We start from the raw sequence: 25,923 nt of genomic DNA, 5'->3' as shown, positions 1-25,923 counted from the left end.
GCAGCTTTTATGTTTACATACTGATATTTCATTTTCCCCCACTGCACGTAATAACAACTCCTGTCTTTGTTGGAAACACGAAAAGTCAAGAGCGAGGGAGGGAGAGGCCAGGGAAGGACCGCTGACTGACCTGCCAGTTGTGTTTTCAGTCTATTCTAGATTAGATAAGAGAAAGCAGCACATTTTCCTCGCAGGCCTGGCTCGCTGAAACATCACTAGTCTCGGTGCAACACCAGAACATTTTTTATTGAAAGGCAATGTGAATGCGGTTTAAAGGAAGAGAACCATTCTCCCTGGATGGGGCTTATTAACAGCAAGGTTCCTGATAACACGTACTGCAGACCAGCCGCCCGTCAGTAATTTACCACGAAATCCCCGTCAGACAGTGTTGAAATCTGATGATTATGTTCCACAGGATCGCAAGTTTGAACACAGATACAATATTACAAATAACATCCGCACAGAAAGGTGCTAAAAACAATCGTGATTTGGAAATGAAGGCCCTATTAGAGCACCAAAATGTATACCAATTGTCATCAATGTACATAGAACTTCTCAGTGTTGATGAAAGACACTTACTATAGTGAATCCTTAGTTTTGAGGTGTATAGTCCGAGTCGGCAATGGTGGGTAGGTGGGGGGGGGGGGGAGAAGACAAAATCCGTTTCGTCTTAGACAGCGCCGTCAGGGTAGGGAACACTGTCGAAGCGGTGGAATTCTTCGTGAATAACTCATGTATGCAATTCACTGTAGTCCGTCTGGAAGGGAAGACTAGCGCTGCAAAAGTCTCTACGATCCAGGGACCAAACAATCAAATAGTCTGGTTTCCAGACCCCATTTACAAAACCCTCGACAGCAATCTGAATGCTGTATACTTTGAATTATATCAACGAGGCGAACAACCATCGAAGATTCAAGTTCATGCCAAGGTATAAATTGCAATAATTATGTACCTATTTCCAATGACTGCAATACTATTTTATTGGCTTAGGACATGTATTGATGCTCTCATTTTTTTTTTCCGCAATCAGTCGCGCAATTGCTCCTGGACAATTTCCCGGGACGCGACAGTAAACCCGAACAATAAGCTGTCCCATGCACGAGCACGCCCCCTGTTCGTATATCGCGAGGACAAGGTCACACTCACCGGGAGTAATGTCAATTGGCGGTCATTGGCCGTAGGAGGAAGAAAAGAATGATGAAGAGGTAAAAGATGTTGAGGGATGCTGAGTAGGGATGCGACAGGATGGGAATTCATCTCATCGATCAGTGGTATTCAACAAAATGTAATTGTAAAGAAAGTGTGGTGTGCATGCTTATAGCAGATTTTTTTAAGTGATTACAATTTACATGAGAAGACAGACCTCAACAGCGCACTGCTGTCAAATTTCTGTACTCGCCCCTCCAAGAAACAACGTTTTATAATGACATCAACATCTTTCGAAAGACTTGGGTCTATGCCTTACTGCGAGTTCTGACATGACAAAATCAGCAGAAAGTACAAGTATCGCACATTAGTCATTAATCATATCAGATGGTCATGTAGTCGCCACATCCGTATGCCGAGTTTGTTGTCTTTAAAAATGAAACCCCACGATCAAATTGTTTTTTTGATAAATGGAGTATAGCGATATAGCATAAGATTCATTCAACTCTGCCATGCAACCAGAAAGGTCGGAATTTGCAAGTTTATCTTGTTTTCTTGCGAAAGTGATATTCCCTGCAACATGTAGATCCGGTTGTTACATGAGCACCACACAATACAGGTTTGCCATCGACTTGCACATACTGCACATAAATCTTCACGTATAGAAGGTTAGTTTCGAATAATGAATTGAGAAAAGTGAACATTATCATTCTCCCCATCAAGTTCAAGTGTATTTCAACAAAATGTTCAAGATGACTTTGATATGGGGGAGATGTTGTAAGATGATGTAACATCATTGCCTTTTCTAGATTGCACAAAATGTGATCGCAGTCAATATCACTGTTTAAATACCATAATAACAGCAAAAATCCATCGTTAGTGTCGTGTTATCTTTCGGGTGCAATTCTATTGAATATTCCGCCATTCTGTTGGTGTGATTTATTCAATCTATTTCACGAATTACACTGGAAATATTCACTAATTTGAATTTCCTTTTGAGATGCTACGCTTGCCAGATGGTTGGTAGCATCGGTTGCGCGTTCGCCCTTTGCTTCTCCATTCTCTCAGGGGGCTACCAGTAGCTCCGTGGTTCTACAGTGTGATAATGACATATTTTGTGTGGCATATATACATGTGTGTGATTTATAATGTGGCATATGAACCTAGGCCACTTTGCCCTGACAAAAAGCCACCGATCTGGTTTGGTGATCACAACCCGAATGCAGGAGATGGCCCCTCCACAGATCTCTGTATAGAGATTAGTGGGCCCCTCATCCGGCCATCAGTGTCTAGAGCTGACCATGACCTCCTGAACACACACGCACACTATAATACGACCTTTTTTTTTTGAACTTATGGCTGCCCATGGAGTCTCGAAGGTCAATTTCCATTCAATTCAATGACATGCATTTTCTTCTTCCACAGCACGTGATAGAACCAAAAAAAAAAAAAATCACAAATGATTAAGAGTACATGCGAGTTGGCTGTACCATGAAAATTTGGGGTGATTATAACGGATTGAAAAGATAATATTATGGGGCCTATATTAGTTATAAATCAACCTTGTGTGTTACATTATCCATGCTCTTAGGAAAGAAAAAAATGAGGAGTCCACTAAAAAGCAGAGCTTGTATATTGTGGACAACTCATACACTCGGCTCAAAAACTTACAAAAGAAAGAAATGTAAACTCACTCTAAACAAAGAAGAAAAAAAGCATCACAGACAGGACAGAAAGAACAAACAAACCTGAAAACAAACAAACACACAAGTACAAAATCGCAAGAACAGAACATGACTGTAGAGATGCCTGTATACAAGTTGTTATTGAGGAATCGGAACAGGGATAATCAAGAACGTAGCTGTAAAGCTGTGCTAATGAAATAAAGTTTATGTATGCATTCCATTATTAGAGGATGATGATATTCAAATTCATTACAGTTAAATGAGAAACACTGCCTCGGTAGGACTCCAACAAACAAAATTTCACTTTGCTTTTGAAAAGAATACAGTGAGAGAGCGTTTTTTTATTTCATAATCCAAAGAATTCCAAAATTGAGGGCTTCTGTATAAAATGTATTGGAGCTAATAAAGTTAAAATAAAATCATCAGACTGCATACCAGGATACTTGTTCACTGATTTAATTCTCGGAAACATGGGGTAAAAAATACGTGGAAGTGTATTATTACTGAAATTTAACATAAATTATGCCAGCTGAAACAGTATACAAATCAATCATTTCGAACATTATGTGACTAAAAATAACGCATCTAAATGGGGACGTGGGATGAGTCCGAAAATAATTCGTAACGCCTTCTTTTGTATAATGATAACAAAAGTGTGATGGCCGTTTCCCCATGCTACAACCGTCATCAGCAGAGGGAGCCGACGATGAGCGCAGGGGCGCTTGCTTCTCGTCTGTGAAATTGGATGAAACTTCAGGACAGTCAGTTCAGGAGTTTAGCTTACCATGAATTCATTCATCTGTTTATTTTAGTTTGTTTGTTTGTTGTTGTTGTTGTTGTTTGTTTGATTGATTTTTTCAAAGCACAAAATACATTTGTGGTATTTGTCATATACGATGTCTCTTTTGTTTGTTCTCTGATTTTAAACAATGAGGACACTCGTAATAGATTGAAGATAGTTGGCGGAAGATAAAATTGCCCAAATATTGGCACAGGCGCTTGTCAACTCTCATTAGCGTACTTAACTTAAATCATAGACTGTATGTCTTATCTTTCCACCTCCTTGGAATCATGTCACGCTAAAAGAGACCAAAGTAGAGGACTTTTCTCTTTTGGCACATCCCCATCTCATATCACAGTTCCTGCCTGTGATTGTAAGCTTGTATAACAATGGATCAATAATCATTTCGTGGTGGACATATTTTTTGGCAACACAAACTTGCTCCCGAAGCCAATTGCACGTAAAAACTTAATGTTGACAATCATAACACGAGGGATGTGCCTTCTGAAAGACAACAATGCAAGAGATCTTGCAGTGATTGGTCGATTTAGCCCGAGCAATCTCCATGCCCAGATAGGGTGATCACAAATTTCATGACACTGCAGGCTATATAATAAAATGGTTTTTACTTACAGATTTTTGATTAAGGTATGGATGTATGGATTGACATGTTTCCTTCATCGTTTCATTAATTATTATTATGATTATTATTATGATTATTATTATTATTATTGTTATTATTATTATTATTATTATTATTATTCATCATCATCATTATTATTATTATTATTATTTTGTCACTAAATGTATCTATCAAAGGGACTTTTTTTCTTTTTTGTCTATTTCTCTGAAGATTTTATTTGGCCCATGAAAATAGATCGAAGAAAGCAGTTCTAAAACACAGACATACATATGACGGAATGTGAAATGATTGCTCGTTTTTGTTTTGATTAACAAAACAATTTACTGAATGACCTGAGAAAAAGAAGTGTGTCATTGTTGTTTGTGTTTTGTTTTGTTTCAAAATATTTTCCAGTCATTAGGTGCATCGTGGCCAATCGAAATTATCAAGGAGAACTGCATACGCCATGACAGAAAAACTGCGCATGACAAAAATAAATCTCGAATTGCCACACCTTATGAACGTTGTGGCAAATCCTTTAAAGAGGAAATCCACCCCAAAATAATAAACCTGAAAGGAAAGAATGTAATATCATAAATGATATCACAATGAATTTCATCAGTTTAGCAACGGTAATTTTACATGATAAAATTATCTTCATTTAAATTCACATCAATTTCAATTTTAAATCAAGTTCGATCTGAGGGAACCGCTGCATGGTGAGGGTCGAATGGTTAACTCTGAATAAATATTCTGTTATAGATTCAATGCATATTATGTTATATCTTATTTTGTGGAAGCAAAATGAACATAAATTGAATTGGCCTGAAAAATAAGCATTACTGTTTGTTTTGTGTGTTTGTGTTTGTATTGTTTTGGAAGGCTATGAAGCCTTCTAGGGATTAATTGGAAGCTGGATGTGAGCCAAAATTCTTAGACACGGTATGACTTTTGAAGGTTACCCTGCGTGTAAACCTTACGAGATGTGTAGATATCTGGGGAAAGTTACAGTTTCGAATTGGTGCGTTCCTCGTGTATCTCCACTGATACGGACAATGCCTGCCATCTTATTTACCATGGATCTTGCAATATAACTCACTGATATACTGATCAAAGTTTAGTTTGTCCTCGAATACCTCATTCGATATATTTGTGCTTACAACCGCCTTAGGTTGTAAATACTGAGTAGTAAGAATAGAAGGAACTGGATAGAAGCGGCTACAGTTCAATCAATGCAAGGATTCGGACGATTTTGAAGCTGTTAAAAAGAAAAGGTCAAATAACACACCATTTCATTAAACCAGTCGGAGGTCGAAACGTGACACCGAATGATATTTGGTCTACACACGTTACTTATTTTGTGGATTACATCAGCATTTAGTGATAGAGCAGACTGGTGATTAGAAAGCCTGTCTCCCCCTTTATATGAAAGATTAGTTGTGTTGTAATAACGAAGCAATGATGCCTTCTTTTGGGGGTATATATGGTAGAGTTGTAGGTTGTCAGATTTTTTTTAGAAAAAAGAAATGTTGTGCGCAATATAGATAATGCCAAAACAACCGGAAGATTAATAGTTTTGAGTTCAATTGTAACAAATACTCACAGTGACTGCAACTCTTTGTATATATTAATCGGTTGCAGGAGTTTAAAAAAAGTCAGCATTTTTTAATGGAACATCGGTAGGGCCTATATCAATACTCTCGTAATTTTAGTGCGGTTTTGGTAAAACTTTTGGTAAAACACTATATTCTTTTTATTGAAACTCATCTTGAACATTGCAAAAGAAAGGAGTGAAGAATATGATGGATCACGTGAAACACGTGCAGTCTGTGCCAGTCACAAAAGATTCACAACTGTATGAAAGGCATTATTTGATGTTGTTAAACTAGCTTGAAATCTTGGAACCCAATTATCAAATAATGATATCAAATTTGAAAAAATCAACTTCTACAGAAATATTACGGTTAAATAAAAACTGTTGATATTAAAAATGAAGTGTAAATACGTGGGAGATAGTTTTTTTTTCGGATTAACAAACTTTCAGAATAACGAACCTTCTTTCATTTTCCGATCAACGAACCATTGAAATAACGAACCGTCACTTTCGAAATTATGTACCTTCGGAATAACGCACCGTCGGAATACCGAACCTCCGGAGTAACGAATTTTCAGAATATCGGAGTGCAGCCATTATTACCCTCATCTGTCAGACGGATTACTCGCAATAACATATGACCGACGTTCATAGATATATTGAATGTAGTAATGTAGGCTTATGTAGTTTTACCCCCCCCCCCCCTCCCCCCCCCCCAAAAAAAAGTTAAATCGTTGACTGTATTTTCATCCATTTGAACGTTCTCATACCAAAATGCCTGCCGCTGAACAAACTACAGCTGAAACTTTCACACAACACTAACTTTAGCTCAGTCAGCAAGATTTGACAAATTTTCAGCCTTTTTGTTTCAATGCCCTTTGTCCCTTCACAAGCCTCTGCTAAACATATCAACAACAGCTATATGATGAACACGATGAGAACATGTCAATGAAGCACTCGCTATACATCAGGAATGTGAAAGGGAGAGACAATGAGTACACTCGGTACTGACTCGGATGTATGTCAAGCTGTTACTGATGTTCGTGGGTATTATTGCTCCGATAACTTCGAGGGAAAGGGAGGTACTTTGTTCTCATTGTTCAGTTTCTGGCACATGGTCGTTCATGTTTTATTTTGCTTTGCTCGTTTTGTTGCTTTTTTTGTGACGCGACATATGCTCTTGCGACAGTTCCAGTCTTATCTTCTCTAATGACGAATAGGGTTAGGGTTAGGGTTGTGATAGGGTTTGAGGTTTAGCTTGATGTGAAGATTAGGATTAGGGTTAGGGTGATGTTTGTAGGCAGAAATTATGTTTAGCTCAGCGTGCAGATATTCCGTAGGAGCAATATTGTCGAAAGGGCAAATAATGTTACGGAACTTTCTTTTTTTATTATTTTTATTACACGAATGCCTGTAAATCACTGAACATCCAACAGACCTGTCGCTCTCTCCCAAGCACGCTTCACGGCAAAGCGGATGGGATCCGTGTTTGATTGTTCATATATATGTATTGGTCACTATTATGGCTTTCATTACCATCTCGTGTGAAGAAGGTGTGTAAACTTTATCTTGAGTTGTTGTTGTTGTAAAGGACTTACTTGGAAGAGAAATGAAACGGCTATAATCATTAGCCTGTGCCGATTCCCGTCCTCTTTCAGTGCGCTTGGTAGTGTCTTTTATGAATATGCATGTACTCAGTAATTGATTCAGGCCTCAGCGGTGCCAAGAAACCCATTCATTCATCAAACAAGAACATCGAAGACCAACAGATTCGACACGGCAATATTTTCTAGACTACCGTTGTGTACCCTTTGAATTACGGGCTGTAGCTCTAATCATTCAATTCAATTCAATTCCATTCCATTCCATTCAATTCAATTCAATTCAATTCAATTCAATTCAATTCAATTCAATTCAATTCAATTCAATTCAATTCAGTTCACTTCAGTTTAATTCAATTCAATTCAAATGAGATAGAACCAAGCTCAGCATCATCATTGCTATGTATATCTTCATGACCTACTAAGCTTCAACCCCATTAGCTGTTAAGACACCTAACCAAGGATTTATATCCTAATATACTCATCTGTATTGTGTGCAGCATCGTATGTCCGAATAAAAAAAGAAAGAAATCGGTGAAAGGTTACTGCCAGACGATGAATTATGATATACAATAATTATGATCAACCTTTACACCATCGATATTACCCCAAAGGTTCATACAACAACTATCCCATATCTTTCCAAATACATGTCCTTCCTTCATCCTCGTATACCAACAAACCGACTTAATCAAACATTGCATACAATGGGTTACCCACGGTCGTAATTACTAGTAGTACAGAGTTGACACCATCCACGCCATTATTAGGTGATCCGAGTATCCTCTCGGATCACCTATTGTATCTGTACTGAATCTTTCTTCTTTATTTCTTTCTCCTCAAATGTTGTGCAGCGGTTAACTCAAAAAGACATTCACCTATGACTTTTAAACTTATACCATATATGTATCACGTCATAAGAACGACAGATCTAATGTATCTTTGTGATCAGTCAACCATGACGTCACTATGACGTCATTATCTGAAATCACGTTCACATTCGTATCTCATTAATGAAATGGAATTTCTCAATGACATTTACATACAATATAGTTTAAGTCAAGTTCTATCGATATATATAATAAAATTTCATCACGACCCTGGTAAACGAGCGCGTACGCGCGCGTTGAAATTTTAATATGTTCCAATCGAGCTCAAAATTGTTTTGCACACGTTTCAGGTCATTTGGAGTATTTCAGAAAAAATCGACGGACGCGTACGCGCGCGCGCATATACGCACGCACAGCTCATATGCAATAGAAATTTCCAGTTTTTTCACCCTTATCGGCTGCCTGAAATGTCAAGGAATATTTCTACCAAGTTTCAAGTCAATGCGACTCAATATGACGTCATACGGGCCCGTCAAAGTTGAAATTCCGCGCGCGCGTCAATGGCGATATACAGTACAACTATGCCAAAAAACTGCCAATTTTAAATCCGATTTTACTCGTCAGGATGGACGGTGACCCCCCATTTTCTGTACATATTTTGAAAGCTGATGAGTTGTACATGTCATTTCATGGGGTGGCAATGCTGACAAAATGATTAAAAGATATCAAATTTCTTAATAAAGTAAAAAAAGTAAATTTTCAAAATGACGTCATCAAATTTCAAGTTCATTCGAGCGTATCTCACTAGTCCTTCGTCAATTTTCACCCAGATTTCAGTATGATGTAGCTTATCTAATGTTCTTTCAAACAACAAAATTTTGATTGGATAACAGTATCACCTCGTAAAAATGGATTGAAAGTAATCTTGTCAAATTTGACCAGTTTACGTGTTATCTCTATGGGAGTGCAGTTTTTCTGGAAATGAAAATTGACATGACTATTTCTATCGAGCCCTAGCTCACTTAAGCTTCGGTTAATTTCTCCCAGATTTTAGTATGCTGTAGCTGAGACTTTACGCTACCGTAAGTGTGCCCTTTGTTTTTTCATGCGATGTCAGAATCACGTCAAAAATTTGGGTTGAAATTCAGGCTTATCTTCGATGTATTGAGATATTTCTTTCTTTCTGCAATTTTCTTTGCAATAACTCAAGAAAAACGGCCTCTATCACTTCCATATTTTGCACATGTTTAGTTCATGTCACGTGAATTATTTCATAAAATAACAACTACTTGATCGGACACCATCTTGGGTATGTAAATTAGGGTCAAAGGTCATAAGTGTTTCACCCTGTATCTTAGTGAATACATGTCCTATCTTTCCCATATTTTGCACACGCAAAGACCATGTTACAAGGATCATTTCACAAAATAACCACTTTTTACTCAGATGCCATCTTGTCTGTGCAAATTGAGGTCAAAGGTCATATGTACTTCTTTTTGTATCTTCGTTATGACGTGTTATCTCTATGGGAGGGAATTTTTTTAAATGTGAAAATTGACATGATTGTCTTTATCGAGCACTAGCTCACTTACCCTTCGGTGAAGTTCTCCCAGATTCTAATATGTTGTAGCTGAGACTTTGCGCTATCGTTATGTGCCCTTAGTTTTTTTTTATACGATGTCGGAATTACGATAAAAAACTTGGTTGAAATTAAAGCTTATCTTCTATGTATTGAGATATTTCTTTCTTTCTGCAACTTTCTTTGCAATAACTCAAGAAAAACACGCCCTATCACCCCCATATTTTGCACATGTTTAGTTCATGGCTCGTACATTATTTCATAAAATAACAACTACTAGATCGGACAACATCTTTGGTATGTAAATTAGGGTCAAAGGTCATAAATGTTTCATCTTGTATCTTAGTGAATACCTGTCCTATCTTTCCCATATTTTTCACACGTATAGACGATGTCGCGAGAATCATTTCACAAAATAACCACTATTTCATCAGATGCAATCTTGGGAGTGCAAAGGTGGGTCAAAGGTCATATGTACTTGTTGCTGTTTCTTCGTTATAGTGTATACAGAATTTGGTACCTAACATGGCAGATATGACTCCCTTTGCTAAATGAGAATGCAAACATCACACGGCCAATGTCTCTAAACACAGATGAAACTTGTATGGTCATGCCTATTGCGATCAGGACTCGAATCATTGATAAAAAAAAATCGGATCACCTTAATTTGTCAGTGATGACAAATTACAATCTCTAGTTCTTAGCTGTTATTCTTTTCTACGAGTTAAAGATCTCTTTACACTCTCACTGCTATCATGCATGAAATCAGATGCCCCACACGATGTTTTGATTTCCATTGCAAGAGTGAAATACACTAGTCATTATCGGAATAATTTCGGCACTTATTTGTCCCTTTGGATACGTAACAGAGCTCTGAAGGGAAATAATTCCGGCGGCATAGTTCATTTTCCATTCAAATGTCAATGTCTCATGTATGAGCGTAGACTAAAAGTACTCACAAAACGTTCTTAAAGAGGAAATCCACTCCAACACAATCATCTTTAATATAGCTGTCAAAATTAAAAGACCGAGCACAACTTTGCATGTTTAAATCTTGCTGATTAAATAGTATGATGGGGGGGGGGGGGGAAGACATTGTAGGGAAACATGCAAGTTATGCCATTTTTTTTTTCATCAATTAAAATTAGTAGTAATTTAGCAATGGTTGACAGATGATGCTGCTGGCAGAGTCTATGTTTAGAAGTTGTGTGTGTGTGGGCGTGTGTATGTGTGTGTGTGTGTGTGTGTGTGTGTGTGTGTGGGCGTGTTTCCGTAATCTGAAGAAAAATAATACAATTCTTTTAATGAAATATGATAATGGCACATATATGAATTATTTTGGCCACATAAACCTATATGACGATCAGGGTGTTACATGCAAGTCAACATGCATTTGCATTGCGTAATTCCTACCATGCTTGATGTATTCTACATTTTGTTTGGCTAAATGTGTTTTTACACACCATTCAAATCTGGTTGAGAGATCTACTCCGAACAGTATCAGCAAGACACGTTTTGTCGAGCAGATTAAGAGCGACATGACATTCGTACATCACCGCGACATAAATATTGACAGTACACTGCCGCAGGCTGTAATTATCACAAATATAAACATGTCTTTAGGATTTGCTCCTTCAGAAGTTCACTTTTATTTGCACACACTCAAAGTCCTGATAGGAATCACAATTGAATATGAACGGAGTACGTTAATATTGTGACCATGGTTTAGAAAGTCTTATCGTTTAAGCCGAACTCCGTAGATGATAATTTGGGTATTGCTGTGTCTACACATGCAGCTAACCCATGGTTTACAATATACATGTATGGTGACATTAATAAGGCCAATGTCCGATAAAAGACGATAGTTTGAATATCGCGTCCTTTATACTTACGTCCTTATTGGACAAGATGTTTTTACGCACCTGTCCCTGTCGACCCAGGTGTACCCACAGGTGACCCAAGTGTACCTGGCAACGCAGAGTATTAGTAAATTAGTCATAGCAGGGCCCTGTGGTATAGAACTGTGTCAACACCTGAGAGGCTACTCTAGATAAAGAAGATCATATTATTATTATCATTACTGCTATACTTCTGCTGCTACCAGGTATGCCACTACTACTGCTATGCTGCGTATTATTATTATTATAACTATTATTATGCATATTTAGCTCTCAAATCTCACATACCAATTTTCCACAGAGAAAAATCACGACGATTTTTGTACCCACTGTCCAGTTTACGACAGTCTCTCTTAGCACGAACACATGTGTATCGTGTGGCATTGTACTGCTACTGTGCTAGAGGCATATTAGTGTTCATTAGCATTTTAGATATTTCCCAAGACATAGTGTCGTGTGCAATCGTACTACCAAAGGTATATGTATTCTGCTTGTATACTATATCATACCTTAATCATTTTTCACACCAATTATTGTGATATTGCCTGGTCTAAAGGAAATGAGTTTTATATGATGGCATATTTATATTCAGTAAAAAGTCAGTCTAATAATTCGCATCGACAATGCGTCATAATGCCCATACCTTGTCTACCTTCTGCCAGTTGAAGCTTTTAAATGTTCATGAGATTTCTAAATATAACCTTGCTATCTTTATGTTCATGTAATGAAAAAGTTTATAACCCTTTAGCGCTTCATCCAGATCTTTATTTGAACATGCCGAATCATAATGCCCTCAATGCTGACATCATAATTTTATTGATGTCAAAGCAAATGTTTCAAAAAATACAGTCTCTTTACAGGGCCATCAGTATGAAATGATATACAATGCTACGTACCTGTACACTATACCGATTGATCTGTAAGCCATTATTCAAAAGCGTCAAACAACCTTACATATCTTACATATTACTGTATTCATAATCTCATTTTCACTGAAGGCGTTTTCACATCAGCCCGATAAAAATCCAAGCTCGAGATATTTTTTTATTTCCCAAGTCAGAAAATAGCGCGCTATTTCAAAACATCGGGCTGATGTGAAAACGCCTAATGTAACGACTGCGATTTAATGTGCCTTTCGATTAGCCTTAATATTATCTCTCTCTGTCTCTCCTTCTCTCTTTTTTTTTTCTCTCAGCCTTTCTCTTTCTCAAACAACCTGTTTTTTTTATATTGTTTTATACAGGGGTTAGCGTTTTACAAGGTCTATTGTTCTTTCCTTTTGACCCTCCATTTTTATTAAAGTAATTTGTTCTGTGTGGTTTTCTCTTCGTTGTTGTCCTTTTTTTAAAATTACATTTAAATCAGGTCAGTATACACGTGTTATACTTTTTTAAATATCTTTTATGTTATTCTTTAATATAACTATCGTCCGTTGTATTCATGATGAATGGAAACGAACTTGAACATGAACTTGAACTTAATTTTTTTGACATTTTTTTTTTAGCTTCTGACAATCATTATTTGACGCCCTGACAAGCGATAGGAAAAGATTAGTACGACGGTTGTGTGAGAGACCTTCATATCTTTTTGGCTAACCCGTGGGATATTTCACATCTTGAGCCCTGTTGAATCATACACGTTGCTATTGATTGTCAATTTCCCACAGTCAGTTCCCTGCCAATATTATTAGGGATCCGGATGTTTCCCCTTCATGTATCCATGTCAGGTATCGGCTCAACAACACTCTGATTGGTGGTAGCTAGTCTTTGCGGCCGAATACTGCTCAATATATGCACTTAAAGGACAAGTCCACCTTCATATACATGTGGATTGAATGACTGCAGCAACATTTATAGAGCAAATCTGTGAAAGTTTGAGGAAAATCAGACATGCCGATTAAAAGTTATGAATTTTTGAAGTTTCTGTGCAGTCACGGCTGGATGAGAAGACTACTACAGTTTATAATGTCACATGCGTAAAACGATATATAGTCTAGCGGATATAGACCACATATAGGGTGAATCATGCACATTATGGTAAAAGCACCATACTTGGTACACATGTACATGATGCCAATACAAGTCATTTCTGATATGGAAGCCACTCTGATTCTGCCTGTGGCGGCCGTGGCGGCCATTTTTCAATATGGCCGCCATGTGATATAGCAATGCTGTGTATTTTGGAAACTATAAGTCCGATTGTCGTGATTCTTGTACCAAAGTATAGGTTTTGAGGGTCAAGGATTCCAATAGAATAATTTTTGAGAGGATAAAACCATGGCAACCTACTTATTGGAGGCCATTTTGAAAAAATATGGCCACCATGCTAGATATAACATATCCTTAAAATGTATGGACAAAGGGTCATGACTCTGGTACCAACTTATATGTTTTTTGGGTCAAGGATTCTGATAAATTCAACTGTAAGTGAATATGAATCGTTTCATCCTACGTTTTGGCGGCCATTTTAATAAATATGGCTGCCATACAACAGATAATGAATATTGTATATCTTCGAACTCAAAAGATATATAATCCCGATTCAAGTGTAAAAGTATAGTTTTTGGGTGAAGGTTTTCAATATAATGATGTTTTAGCAAAGTGAATAGGTTCATCACATTCTTTGTTTTGGCGGAAATTTAATAAATATGGCCTCCCTCCAGTTAAACATGGTTGCCGCTCTACATTCTATTCATATATCTTTAAAACCAATGGATGCATCTTCATGATTCTGGAACAAAAATATGTTTTTGAGATTCATTTATTTAAATGGATACATCTTTTCGTGTATACAACCATCGCATCCTATGTTTTGGCTGCCATTTTAAAACATGGCCACCGCAATATATACTTTACTGTACGTCTTTGAAACTAATTGGGGTCAATGATTTTAAACAAGCATTTGTTGATGAATAGAACTAACACATTTCGTTTTCATGTCCATTTTGATAAATATGACTGCTGCACTACATAGAGTATGCACACACACACACACACACACACACACACACACATTATATACAGTGTGGCCTAGAATTAACGGAAACGCGAGTTTTCGCAAATATCTGCACATTTGCATTACTTTGATGCCAAAATGAATGACATAGAGTTGTAGAGAATTTATCTAGAAGAAGAATGACACCAAAATCCCTCGATTTGGTTGAGTAGTTTTCATTCTACAGATGTTTTTGTAAAGACGGGTCGAGCGTAAATTTCTTAGCTCAATTCAACAAATTTCAGCATCGAACAAAAACCACTGCCTTGGGAGACTAACAAAGAATCGAGGCCGCACATCACAATGTGGAATGTTTGAATAGGATTATTGTCGAAAATAGACCTTCAATTGTTGAGTAGTCTCCGTTGCTGAGCTTTGATAAAATAAAGTAAGAAATTAATGATTAACAAAAACATGTCTAGAAAGAAAAGTACTCAACCAAATTGGACAATTTCGTTTTGATTTTGAAAAAATATTCGTTTCCATTTTCTGAGGGGCCAACCTGTAGTGTATATATTATATATACACCCTCACTTGCCATATGTATTGTCCCATTGACAAGAATCGTTCACCTATTATTGGTAAATGAACCTCCTATGTTGTTACGGCGTTTAGTTCTTTATTGTTCATTGATTGTTGTTGATTGACCATACCTCTATCACATTCACTATTCAAGTAGGTATTGAACATCACATAAGTACAATTGTTGCATACCTAGAATACTAAAGATAATTATGTTGAATATCAAAGGTAGAATAAAATGGTGAGAATGGAATAGAAGACTTTCCCCCCAATTTTGGATGCATAGACAGGAGAGTACAATTAGTGTACTGTCATAGTTTCCAGCCACAAAGACATGATAATTGCAGTCTTATAAGACCTACTGATTTCTAAAGGTTTTTTTTTTTCAGTTCTTGATCATTATTTCATAGTATGACCCTTGTCAAAACAGTTACACAACATTATAAGAAATCATATGAAGGAATCGAATTAGCTCTGACAATCCAAAACAATTATTGTTCCTGATCATCCATTGATGAGCGGTGATGAACGTGAATGCATATATAGATGCAGGTGCGCTTTAGAGAACTTCTTCAGTATTTCTACTGGTGCCGGTAAGTAAGATCGATTTACTGAATATTTTATTCTGCAGTTTTCTTCCAATAATTATGAACCTAAAAATTTGTATTTCTTTGAGGTTTTCCTTAAATTCATAAATTAGCATAATTTTTCTTGTAAAGTGTAGTTTATATTTTGCTAGTAGACTCATGTGGAGCTGCAAATGACAATTAGATGTAAACCTATAAAGATGTATTGTATAATACCTATTATATTTGCCGGAGAGATGATGAACTACAACACCTAACCGCCTTAGGAGTTCCGCTCCGGATTTGGATAAGGTTTACTCCCTAGCCTTTGATTAACCAAAAAAACTGCCCGCAAGGCAGCGGGAGACTCGTGGAGGGCGGGGACGTCTCTCTACCCGTACAGGACCAGAAGGACCTGCCCACTGCCACTATTTACTTTATCGTTTGATGTATGAGATTCAGTGTAGTTATAAGTATCAGAACAGCCTGGTCAATCATGGATTTTATAGACATACATGTAGTGTGTTTACATTTGATGTAAATGACCCAAGAAGTTTTAGAAGTTTTCTCACACTTAGTGTCATGTTTCCAAAGAAAACAGATATACCATATTGGTTGGAAACTATGATTTTCATTCCATAGTCCAGGGACCAGAGAAAGCGAGAGTCTATATTTCTAGAAAATGTATAATCTTGATTAAAATGTACTTCAGACATGAAATTGTGAAGATCATGTTTTTCACATACACTGTACACACAGAAATCCTATAAAGGAAGTTGAGCATATTTTCCAAAATGCTTACAAAGTTAAATATGCCCCATGTTCCACATTAGAATACTTAAAATGAGTGAACAAGTAATTGTTGACCCCTAAAACAAACGTTTACACCAGAATCAATCCACAATGGGCATCCCGCTTTCATAACACTCGTACGCTATTTATTAAATGGCCGTCAAAACAAAGGATGTGATGAACTTATTCACTTTGCTAAAACATCATTATATTGAAAACCTTCACCCAAAAACTATACTTTTACACTTGAATCATGATTATATATCTTTTGAGTTCGAAGATATGCAATATTCATTATCTGTTGTATGACAGCCATATTTATTAAAATGGCCGCCAAAACGTAGGATGAAACGATTCATATTCACTTACAGTTGAATTTATCAGAATCCTTGACCCCCAAAACATATAAGTTGGTACCAGAGTCATGACCCTTTGTCCATACGTTTTAAGGATATGTTATATCTAGCATGGTGGCCATATTTTTTCAAAATGGCCGCCAATAAGTAGGTTGCCATGGTTTTATCCTCTCAAAAATTATTTTATTGGAATCCTTGACCCTCAAAACTTATACTTTGGTACAAGAATCACGACAATCGGACTTATAGTTTCCAAAATACACAGCATTGCCATATCACATGGCGGCCATATTGAAAAATGGCCGCCACGGCCGCCAAAGGGAGAATCAGAGTGGCTTCCATATCAGAAATGACTTGTATTGGCATCATGTACATGTGTACCAAGTATGGTGCTTTTACCATAAAGTGCATGATTTTTTTCTATATCCGCTGGACTAATAAGGAAAATATATAGAAAATTTCATAAAGTTAAAAAACCCCCACATATTTCCTCGACTTGTTTAAGGGTTATAATTATCATTCCCCCTGCCATGTGAAAGAGGGAGCTCCAGTGCTCCTTTATCAGTAACTATTTGAGAAAAGTGAAAATATACTTGAATTTTCTTTATATCGTTCTACACATGCGACATCACAGGCTGTTGTAGTCTTCTCATCCCCCGATGGCAGCACTGAAACTTCAAAAATTCATAACTTTTGAACGGATTGTCCAATTTCCCTCAAACTTTCACTGATGTGTTTTATCAATATTGCAACATTTTTCACCTTTTTCAATTCACATGTATATGAAGGTGACCTTGTCCTTTAACTCTCATCTTTCAAGGCTGATACCACAGAGTGAGATCAGGATGCACACATGGGGCAACCATGGGCAAGTTATACAACTGTATAATGGGCTGCCGTGACCAATCTCTATGGATGAAGGGTGTTTCGCATGTTAACATTACACCATGACGCACCCATTGCGCAACTGGCGTAGTTATAGCAGCGTCAAACAGCAGTAGGTCATAAAAATAAGTCAGTTTGGAGTTCCTCATTGCGCATGAGCAGAAACAAAAAAGCCATTTTTTTTTTTGTTCACATGCACAGGCACGTTGGTTTTCGAATTCACTGAGATAAGCATCTCTTAGATCATATTCATTTATGTAATTTAAAAAAAAAAGATGATTGCCAGCATGTCCACCTGACGGTAAGCCGGAATATGCTTTGATTAATAGAAAAGGTCTGTTTATACAGTCAGTGCAAAATATTGAAAGACATGGATGCTTTCCCAAGTGTTATCTGACGGATCATTCTGGTCATCTGGTCTACGCAATTCTATTATTTTGTTTGAACATGATTGAAGAATTCCATAAATTGTTACGCCAGACAAACTAATGTATTATGTAGCTCTGAAAATGAGTGAATTGCCTATCCAATGCCCAACTGAGAAAAAATGGGTGAAGGTCATTAATTGAACCAATGCACTCCTATGAGCCATTTACGAACTGGCTTATTAGAGAAGAGACACTCCTTATCCGTGCCCATGGTTTACCGCAAAAGTACTTGCAACCCGACCTGGTCTTGAACCCAGCATTTTCACCGCTCTACAATCGGGGTCTTATCATCGATATTTCACCTCGTGTGCGTCAGATTGTATCATGTAATCGAACGCGTTTCAATGCTCTTGTCTGGTAGCAGAAGTGTCTGTTGAAGAACTTGTGAAAACACACGTGTATGCATCACTATAATGACCGGATGCACACTATCTTTCTACGGATATTGTCGACTGTTGACTATTGTGTTTCCATGATAATATGAATTAACAATAGGATACCTTTTGTTGTTTTTTCTGTGTCGTAATTTGGTCTTCTTTCCTGCTATATGCCGTTGCAAAATATATCATGACTATAGAAAACCTAGAACAGAAAACATGGTTGTTCCGTTCGGTAATCATATAGGAGTGACCGCGAGGTCCATTTAATGAGATCAGGTCAAGTTGTGTGCACAGCCGTTACCACGTGGTATCAGTAAAAAGGATCGAGTTATAACGTTGTAGGTATCGAATATGCTTACTAGCTCACAGTAACAACTAAATAAGCCTATATAATAAATGCACGACAAAACCGCAGACCAGTGATCGAATATTGTCATAACCCATGTTTTTCTTTACCCAAAATTAAGAGATGTTTAAAAGTAAAAGGGTTGCCCGAGGCGGGCCACCAAATTTGCCCTTTTTTGAAGTTTGGTGGCCCGACTTTCATTTTTGATGGCCCCGGGCCACCGGGCCACCGTTAGTGTCGAGCCCTGCATATGAGTCACGTATGCAGGGCTCGACACTAACGTTAAATCATACGAGAGTATGATGGTAGAATTAGCGTCATCAAATCTGAATAAGAAAATTCTGAAATTTTGCAGTTTCATCTATTGAAATAAATCAGTGATTGTAGAGTCGCAACCACGTGATATTCAAATTGGCAAAGGTGCTGATGTCATCACGTCACACGACTCTCATTGACACTGTTTCTACACACAAATCTTTGGAATATAATTTTGAAGACTTAACCATGTCAACTTGTAGTCATGAAAATGAATATTTAAGAACGAGGACTTTTTAGGAGAAAGTGATTTGAGTTGGTTTAGATAATATCTAATATATACATGTATATATATATATATACATATGTATATATATATATATATATATATATATATATATATATATTCAATTCAATTCAAAGGTTTTATTTTCACTTCTTTCAACAGAATATATATATATATATGTATATATATATATCACAGTATGTATATATATATTTCACTTTATTTCATTTTACTTCAGGCATTATAATGTATCTTTACTGTAAGGTTACAAGCATTGTTAACTATGTTAAATGTCATTGTTTTGTTTATACGATTTCTATCACTAAAGAAAGTGAGATGTATATCACGTTATTCTTATTGTCGAAAAACATAAATAAATTTGAATTTCAATTATTTATATTTATCTATATATACATTTTTTTTTTTCGTACAGACTACAGTAATGGTCAATAATACCGCGTGACTTCATCTCCTCTTCCCATTCACTATCAGTCGGTGAAATTTAAATGTTTATAGTAACTCTCTTACGTTTTTAGGTCTGTTTTTGGTGAAACCATTACCATTCTGTTGAAATTAAATTACTCATTTTATTCACCTTTCTGTGCCAGGGACTTAAGACAGTGTGTGTAAAGCTATATAGGTTTTTTTTTTTTTTTTTTAAATTCATGTTCCATATCCCACATTTCATACATTGGCTTTCGAAGCCAATCGGCACCAAGAGCACACAAAAGGTTAATGCCCCTTGGATCTGGCGTGGACTCGCATTTTCAAGCAAGTCAGAGCTCATTCTGATGCACTGGAAAATTGCAATAGTACTGGAAATTATGGAATATCATTCATACTTTCACAGATGTCAAAATATATACAATATCCCAAATATGTACATATCCGCGTCAACAGCTGTTATAGCCTTGTAATAGTGTTGTAGGTGTACCGGACGCATAGTGGGGAAAGTAAAAGGTTGTGTTTCATGAATTTACGGGCCCATTTTAACACGAATGATGCACAGGCCTATTTCGTGGATCGGTGAGGATATGAACAGTTTAAAGGATCCAATTCTCACCGATCCACTCTGTCCTGTGCATCATGTTTGTATATCAAACTATTCCCGCCCCTTCATCCTACTTGACGGACGCATTCGATATCAAGTAAGCAAATGCATCGCCAAATATCTCTGTCCATCGTTAGTGTTTACCTATCGGCTAATTCCAGCCCAATATCTAGAAAATCGTGGTATACGACAAGCTACAAAAAGAATTAGTGGAATATCTCCACTTTCTCCGGCACTAATCTCCTGTTTCGTTTTGTGCATTCTCTAATGCCCCAGTCACATAGACATCCCGGATCACCCCGGACCACCCCGGATCTGATCCGGAGTGATCCGGGGAGAGATCCGTGTTGACACCTTGGACATCTTTGGACATCCGTGTATGTCCGTGTAGATCCGGGGACATCCGGGAGGCCAACAGGGCAACTTTGGGTGGTCAAAAACATCCGGCGTCTTCCGGGGATTGCCGTGTTGGCAGAGCAATCCGGGGTGATCCGTGCGGCTGCCGTGTAGCTGCCGTGTTGATCCGTGTAGATGCCGTGTTTGTCCGTGTAGACGCCGCGCTCTTCCGGCCTTATCCGTGTAGCTGCCGTGTTGATACCGTGTGTACAGTAACGTTCGTCGACACTCCATCGAGGTCGAAACTATCCCGGATCTCCCCGGATCTCCCCGGACCTCCCAGATCTCCCCGGATCTCCCCAGATCATCGTGTAGATCCTTGAGCATCCGTGTTTATTTGTGAGTGGGGCATAACTGATATTCTGCCCATTCATAAGAAGCAGGGTGTACGATGTGTGCCATCAAGCCTGTCCTCAAGGGCCTTTTTCATGGTTTATGTCTCGCATCAATGTGAGAGTATGCTTTTTAACACAAGCTCTAAATAAAAAGGCAAGTTTTGTAGTCCTTGAAATCTGTGGCTACCAGATGGGATGCAGCCTGGTGCATGCATTCCAAGCTTTTGCTTTACGAGTTACGAAGTTCTTCTCTTTTACCTGTGTGTTTTGTTTTTTTTTATCTTGTGTTCATTTTTTTAAAAGGAATCTCGTGCAATGTCGTATGTGTGCAAGCACTTCGATCAAAGTTTGACCAATTTGAAAAAAATGCCATCTTTTTTATTTCTTACTGTTCCTTAGCAGTCTCGATTTCTAAAAAACAACAACAAACAAACAAAGCAAAACGAAAACTAACGAAAAAAAAACATGTATAGGAACTCAGTTCCAGGTAAGTAAGTTATACTGAAATTCAAACTTGAACTAACAGTTTGTACATTGAGTGTTTGATTGGTTGATATTTGTCTTTATTTATTAACTCCTATTTTGTTTATTCACTTATATTCATTCATTTCTTGCAGAGAGAGATACTTTCAAAGAAGGCTGCTACCTCCCAGTTTGTTTTTCCTTTCAAGAGAACAGTGAAACTGAATATCCTGGTATATTAGTCATTTCTTCTGAAAGAAATACGGATTATACGCAACACTTTAAGAACGGATGAAAAGGTACTAACTTTCTGCCCTGTGTGCTTGCTCGTTCTCCAGGGTGGGTTGGGTCAGTGACCATTGGCGTCAACAGCCTGGCCTCACCCCTAGCGGCCTTCCTCGAGCGGAAGGTGGGTTTCCGCATGACCGTCATCCTCGGCATCCTTCTCTCGTCCGTCGGCGTGTTCGTGTCGTCGTTCGCTCCCCAACTCTTCTACCTTTACTTCACCTACGGCGTCATGTACGGGCTCGGCATTAACCTGACCTACCACACGAGTCTGTGTCTGATGGTGCAGTACTTCCCCAACAGCAACTGTCGAAGGGCTACCTCTATTATCATGTGCGGGGGAACAACAGGTCTGTATATTCTAGAGAAAGAGAACAAAACAGACAGTCCAAAGACATACCAAAAGCAGCATTCAAACCTACAATCAATGCATTTATTTCTTACAAAAGATTGTGTCAAAGAGTGTGAGAAGGAAATGATATATCAGACTCAACAATCAATGTTGATTGGCAAAGGTGCCTTCATATCATGGAAAGACATAATTTCTTGGCTCTGCCGACAAAGTTTGAGCCTGAAAGAAAAATCCAGATGATATATCTTTATGAAAGTAAATCTTACTCGTGCGTAAAAATCCAGAATTCTCACATACAGAACACGCATGGGAAACTTCTACTAAATACTATATTCCAAAGTTTTTAAGAGTTGCTCAAGAGTTGGCTCAAGCTCGCCAAAGTCTTTCCTACAACTCGGCTCCTCCCTAACCCCAACCTAACCCAAGCCCCAACCCCAAGAAAAATATTAGCTGATTTAAAGAAAAAGCACACAATTACAATTACACAGAAGGAGAAAAACTAAAATACCTCTTTAAATGTATTGGAATCCAATCGGTCTTGTAATGTGTTCACTCATTTAGCATTGCATATACGGGTCTACGCCACGGTTGTAAAATCGGACGAACCAACATGTTACGATTGAAGTAAATTTGTTTTACGGAGAGAGTGCAGTTACTTAGAGATATTTTCTTATTTGTTGTTACACTCCGGGAAAAAGATATATTTTGCTCGAATAAAACAATCCGTATCGAGTGTACAATCTTCTTCATGGAGCATTACAGCAAAAAAAAAAAAAAAAAAAAAAAAAAAAAAAACCTCTGAAACCAAACAAGACGTTAGTGCATACGCTTGTTTCTTTCCGCTTGGCCCAGTAGACTACCTTTTCCTCTTTTATGACTAATTCAAATTGTCTTTTTGTTTTATAGATGCCTTCCTCCGAGAAGGGAGCCTAAAACATTATGTCTCCCAGTTGTCTGTTTGTCCCTCTCACATCTTGTTATCGCGGCTAGTTCAGACAAACTGCCCAAATGGATTTTCTTGGTAGCTGGCCCATGTGCGCTACATGAAGTATACAGGCCTTGAATAGACTTTTTGATGAAATTCTTCAAGGTCAAATGACAAAGGTCACTGAACTTCAGATAGAGATGACGACACCTACTTCGGGTGCACGTCACTATAGTCCAACACCTATGAGTTATACATCCCACAAGTCATATCCCACCCGTCATGTTACAGCCCATGACTTCGACACTAGGTAAATAAGGCCCATTTAGTTTGATACTTGGTAAACAAGGCCCACGAGTCCGGCACTCGACAAAAAGTACCCACGGGACCGACATTACATCACGGGGTTTAATGTTCGCAGTGTCGGTCTCGTGGACCTTGTTTACCTAGTGTCGGACTCATGGAACCTGTGTCCCAGTGTCGGACTCGTGTTATGCCTTATTTGCCTTATATGTCGAGCTCATGAGGTGTATGACTTGTGGGCTGTACGACGCATGGACCTTTTTTTCTCATGTCTTGCTAGTGGGCCGTATGTCTCTTTGATGTCGGGCTCGTGGGATGACCCCATTACTTCAGCTAGGAATGTCCCGTGATGGATATTGGCTGACAAGTTAAAAAGGAATCTCTAATTATTTGCATTAGCATAATACTGGTGATAGGTCAAAGCCCTTCTGGTTCTCAGCTGACGATATGTCAAGTCCTTTCCTGGTATGTTGTATTATTGCCTGCAGAACGCTTCGCAGCTTTTCATTTATTTTCCAGTGTCTGTCAGAAAGAGAAACATTTCAAATTATTCAGCAAACAAAACATTTAAAGACAATACTTACTGCCAGAAATTTCGTTTGTTTGGGGGATTTTTTCCGAATTTGTCGTTTTGGGAGGTCTCCCTCATGATATTTTGCACAAACATTCGTCCTTGCCCTTAGCCTTTCCGATGCTGCACTTCCCTATATCCTGGGCCCTAGATTTCTGGTTTCAACCATTAAAAATTTTCCACCGTTGTTCGACTCACCTTTTTATAGGCTTATTTGGAATCACTGAGCTAACTAATTGAATCAACCTCAGCTTTTGACTACATTGGCCACTGAAATAATGGCAATTTGATTTGGTGAGTTGCAGAAGGGACCAATGGATCATGAGTCAAATTTGGCATTGATTTCCTTGCCATTGTCTTTTCAGCATATGTCACTTCAAAAGAAGGTCAGTCACTTTTATCGCATGTCCCCCGCGATCTTAGGACAATATTATTTCCCTGTAGAGTGCGCAGGAAATAGTTGTTATCGGTAGAATTCATTAAGCACATTGTGACAAGTTAGGGTTCACTCACAGGCCCATCTTATCGAGCTCATCCGGTGCGACAGCTTGATCTTTCCTAATGCGTCCAAAGAGAGGAAGTTTCATAAGATTCACCCTTGCACTTTTCCCATAGCAATGATGAGCACTTGACACTACAAGTGATTAATGGCTGTAATTGACCATCACGGTTATTGCGGCCGAAAAAGAAAGAAAAAGATTTAAAAAGGGGGTGGGGTGGGGTGTTTTACAACTTTGATGACGCCTGTGAAAAAAGTCTAACATCATTTTAATTCTCCACTCAAAAGTTTTTTCTAACCATCTCATCTCCTTGCAGGGATGCTGGTCTTCAGCACTATGATGGAGCGGATAATCCGTGGCATAACATGGCGAGGCGCGCTCCGAGTCAGTGGAAGCATCGTTCTCATATTGGGGATGCCTTTCGCACTCCTCTGCAAATCTCCCGAGGAGACCGCCTCCGAGCTCTGCGCACACGCCAAGGCCGAAGGCAAAGGCGACGGCAGCGACGCCGAGACTGGCAGCAAGTCCAAGCGGGGCCTCAAGAAGGTCCACCCGGAAGATGCTCCCGTGGATGACAAGAGGGCATGGCGATCGGAGTCATCCGAAGAGGAGGATGATTGCCCGGAGATGACAGAGAAAACCGCACTGCGTGACGGAGTGACTCACGAAAAGACCGCACACTACAAGTGCGAGAAATTAGACACTAAAGAAAAGGAGGTCCTTTTTCTCCTCGAAGATTTGCCCGAGGAACCAGCGAAGTCGGATTTCAAGAAGTGGCTGACGATTTTGGGCAATTGGAAATGCTGGCTCTTCATCGTTTCCATCTTCATTTCCACATTTTCGTGGAGCTTTTATTGGGTGAATTTAGTAAGTTTACGTGTCGTCCTAACATATCAATAATGCCTAATACTAATTCTACGCCTCCGCCCCAAAGGGTACGGGAGGCATTCTATTTTAGGGTTGATCGTCCGTCCTTTCTTAATCTAGTTATTGGCAATCAAGGGGGTAAAGGCTCAATGGATTTTCTTGATACGTGGTCGTATTGTGTAACATGAGAGGTATAGATGCGCTGAAACATATTTGGGCAAAATCCCTGAAAGTCACACTGAAAAGACTCGCAGTTCTTTGGCTAAAAATGACACACTCTGTCAATAATTCTATTTAATGAAGAATTTCGAGTGATGATAGAAGTTGGCG

General features: G+C 38.3%; 1 protein-coding gene across 1 annotated transcript in view; it reads left to right on the top strand.

The window, feature by feature from the left end:
* The window catches only part of LOC139720506 (monocarboxylate transporter 14-like), a 44,996-nt gene that overhangs the window by 5,795 nt on the left and 13,278 nt on the right, over positions 1 to 25,923 (top strand). Inside the window, exons 2-3 of the mRNA XM_071631859.1 lie at positions 22,129 to 22,425; positions 25,043 to 25,593. Of these exons, the coding sequence (XP_071487960.1) occupies positions 22,129 to 22,425; positions 25,043 to 25,593 (848 nt within the window). The remainder of the gene's footprint in view (positions 1 to 22,128; positions 22,426 to 25,042; positions 25,594 to 25,923) is intronic.

This window comes from Diadema antillarum, unplaced genomic scaffold, assembly GCF_040938485.1.
Source record: "Diadema antillarum isolate AM-2024a unplaced genomic scaffold, OU_Dant_1.0 scf00000128, whole genome shotgun sequence".
In the NCBI taxonomy this organism is placed as follows: Eukaryota; Metazoa; Echinodermata; class Echinoidea; order Diadematoida; family Diadematidae; genus Diadema; species Diadema antillarum.
The sequence above is the reverse complement of the archived record's forward strand: the minus strand, read 5'-3'. Positions and strand labels throughout refer to the sequence as shown.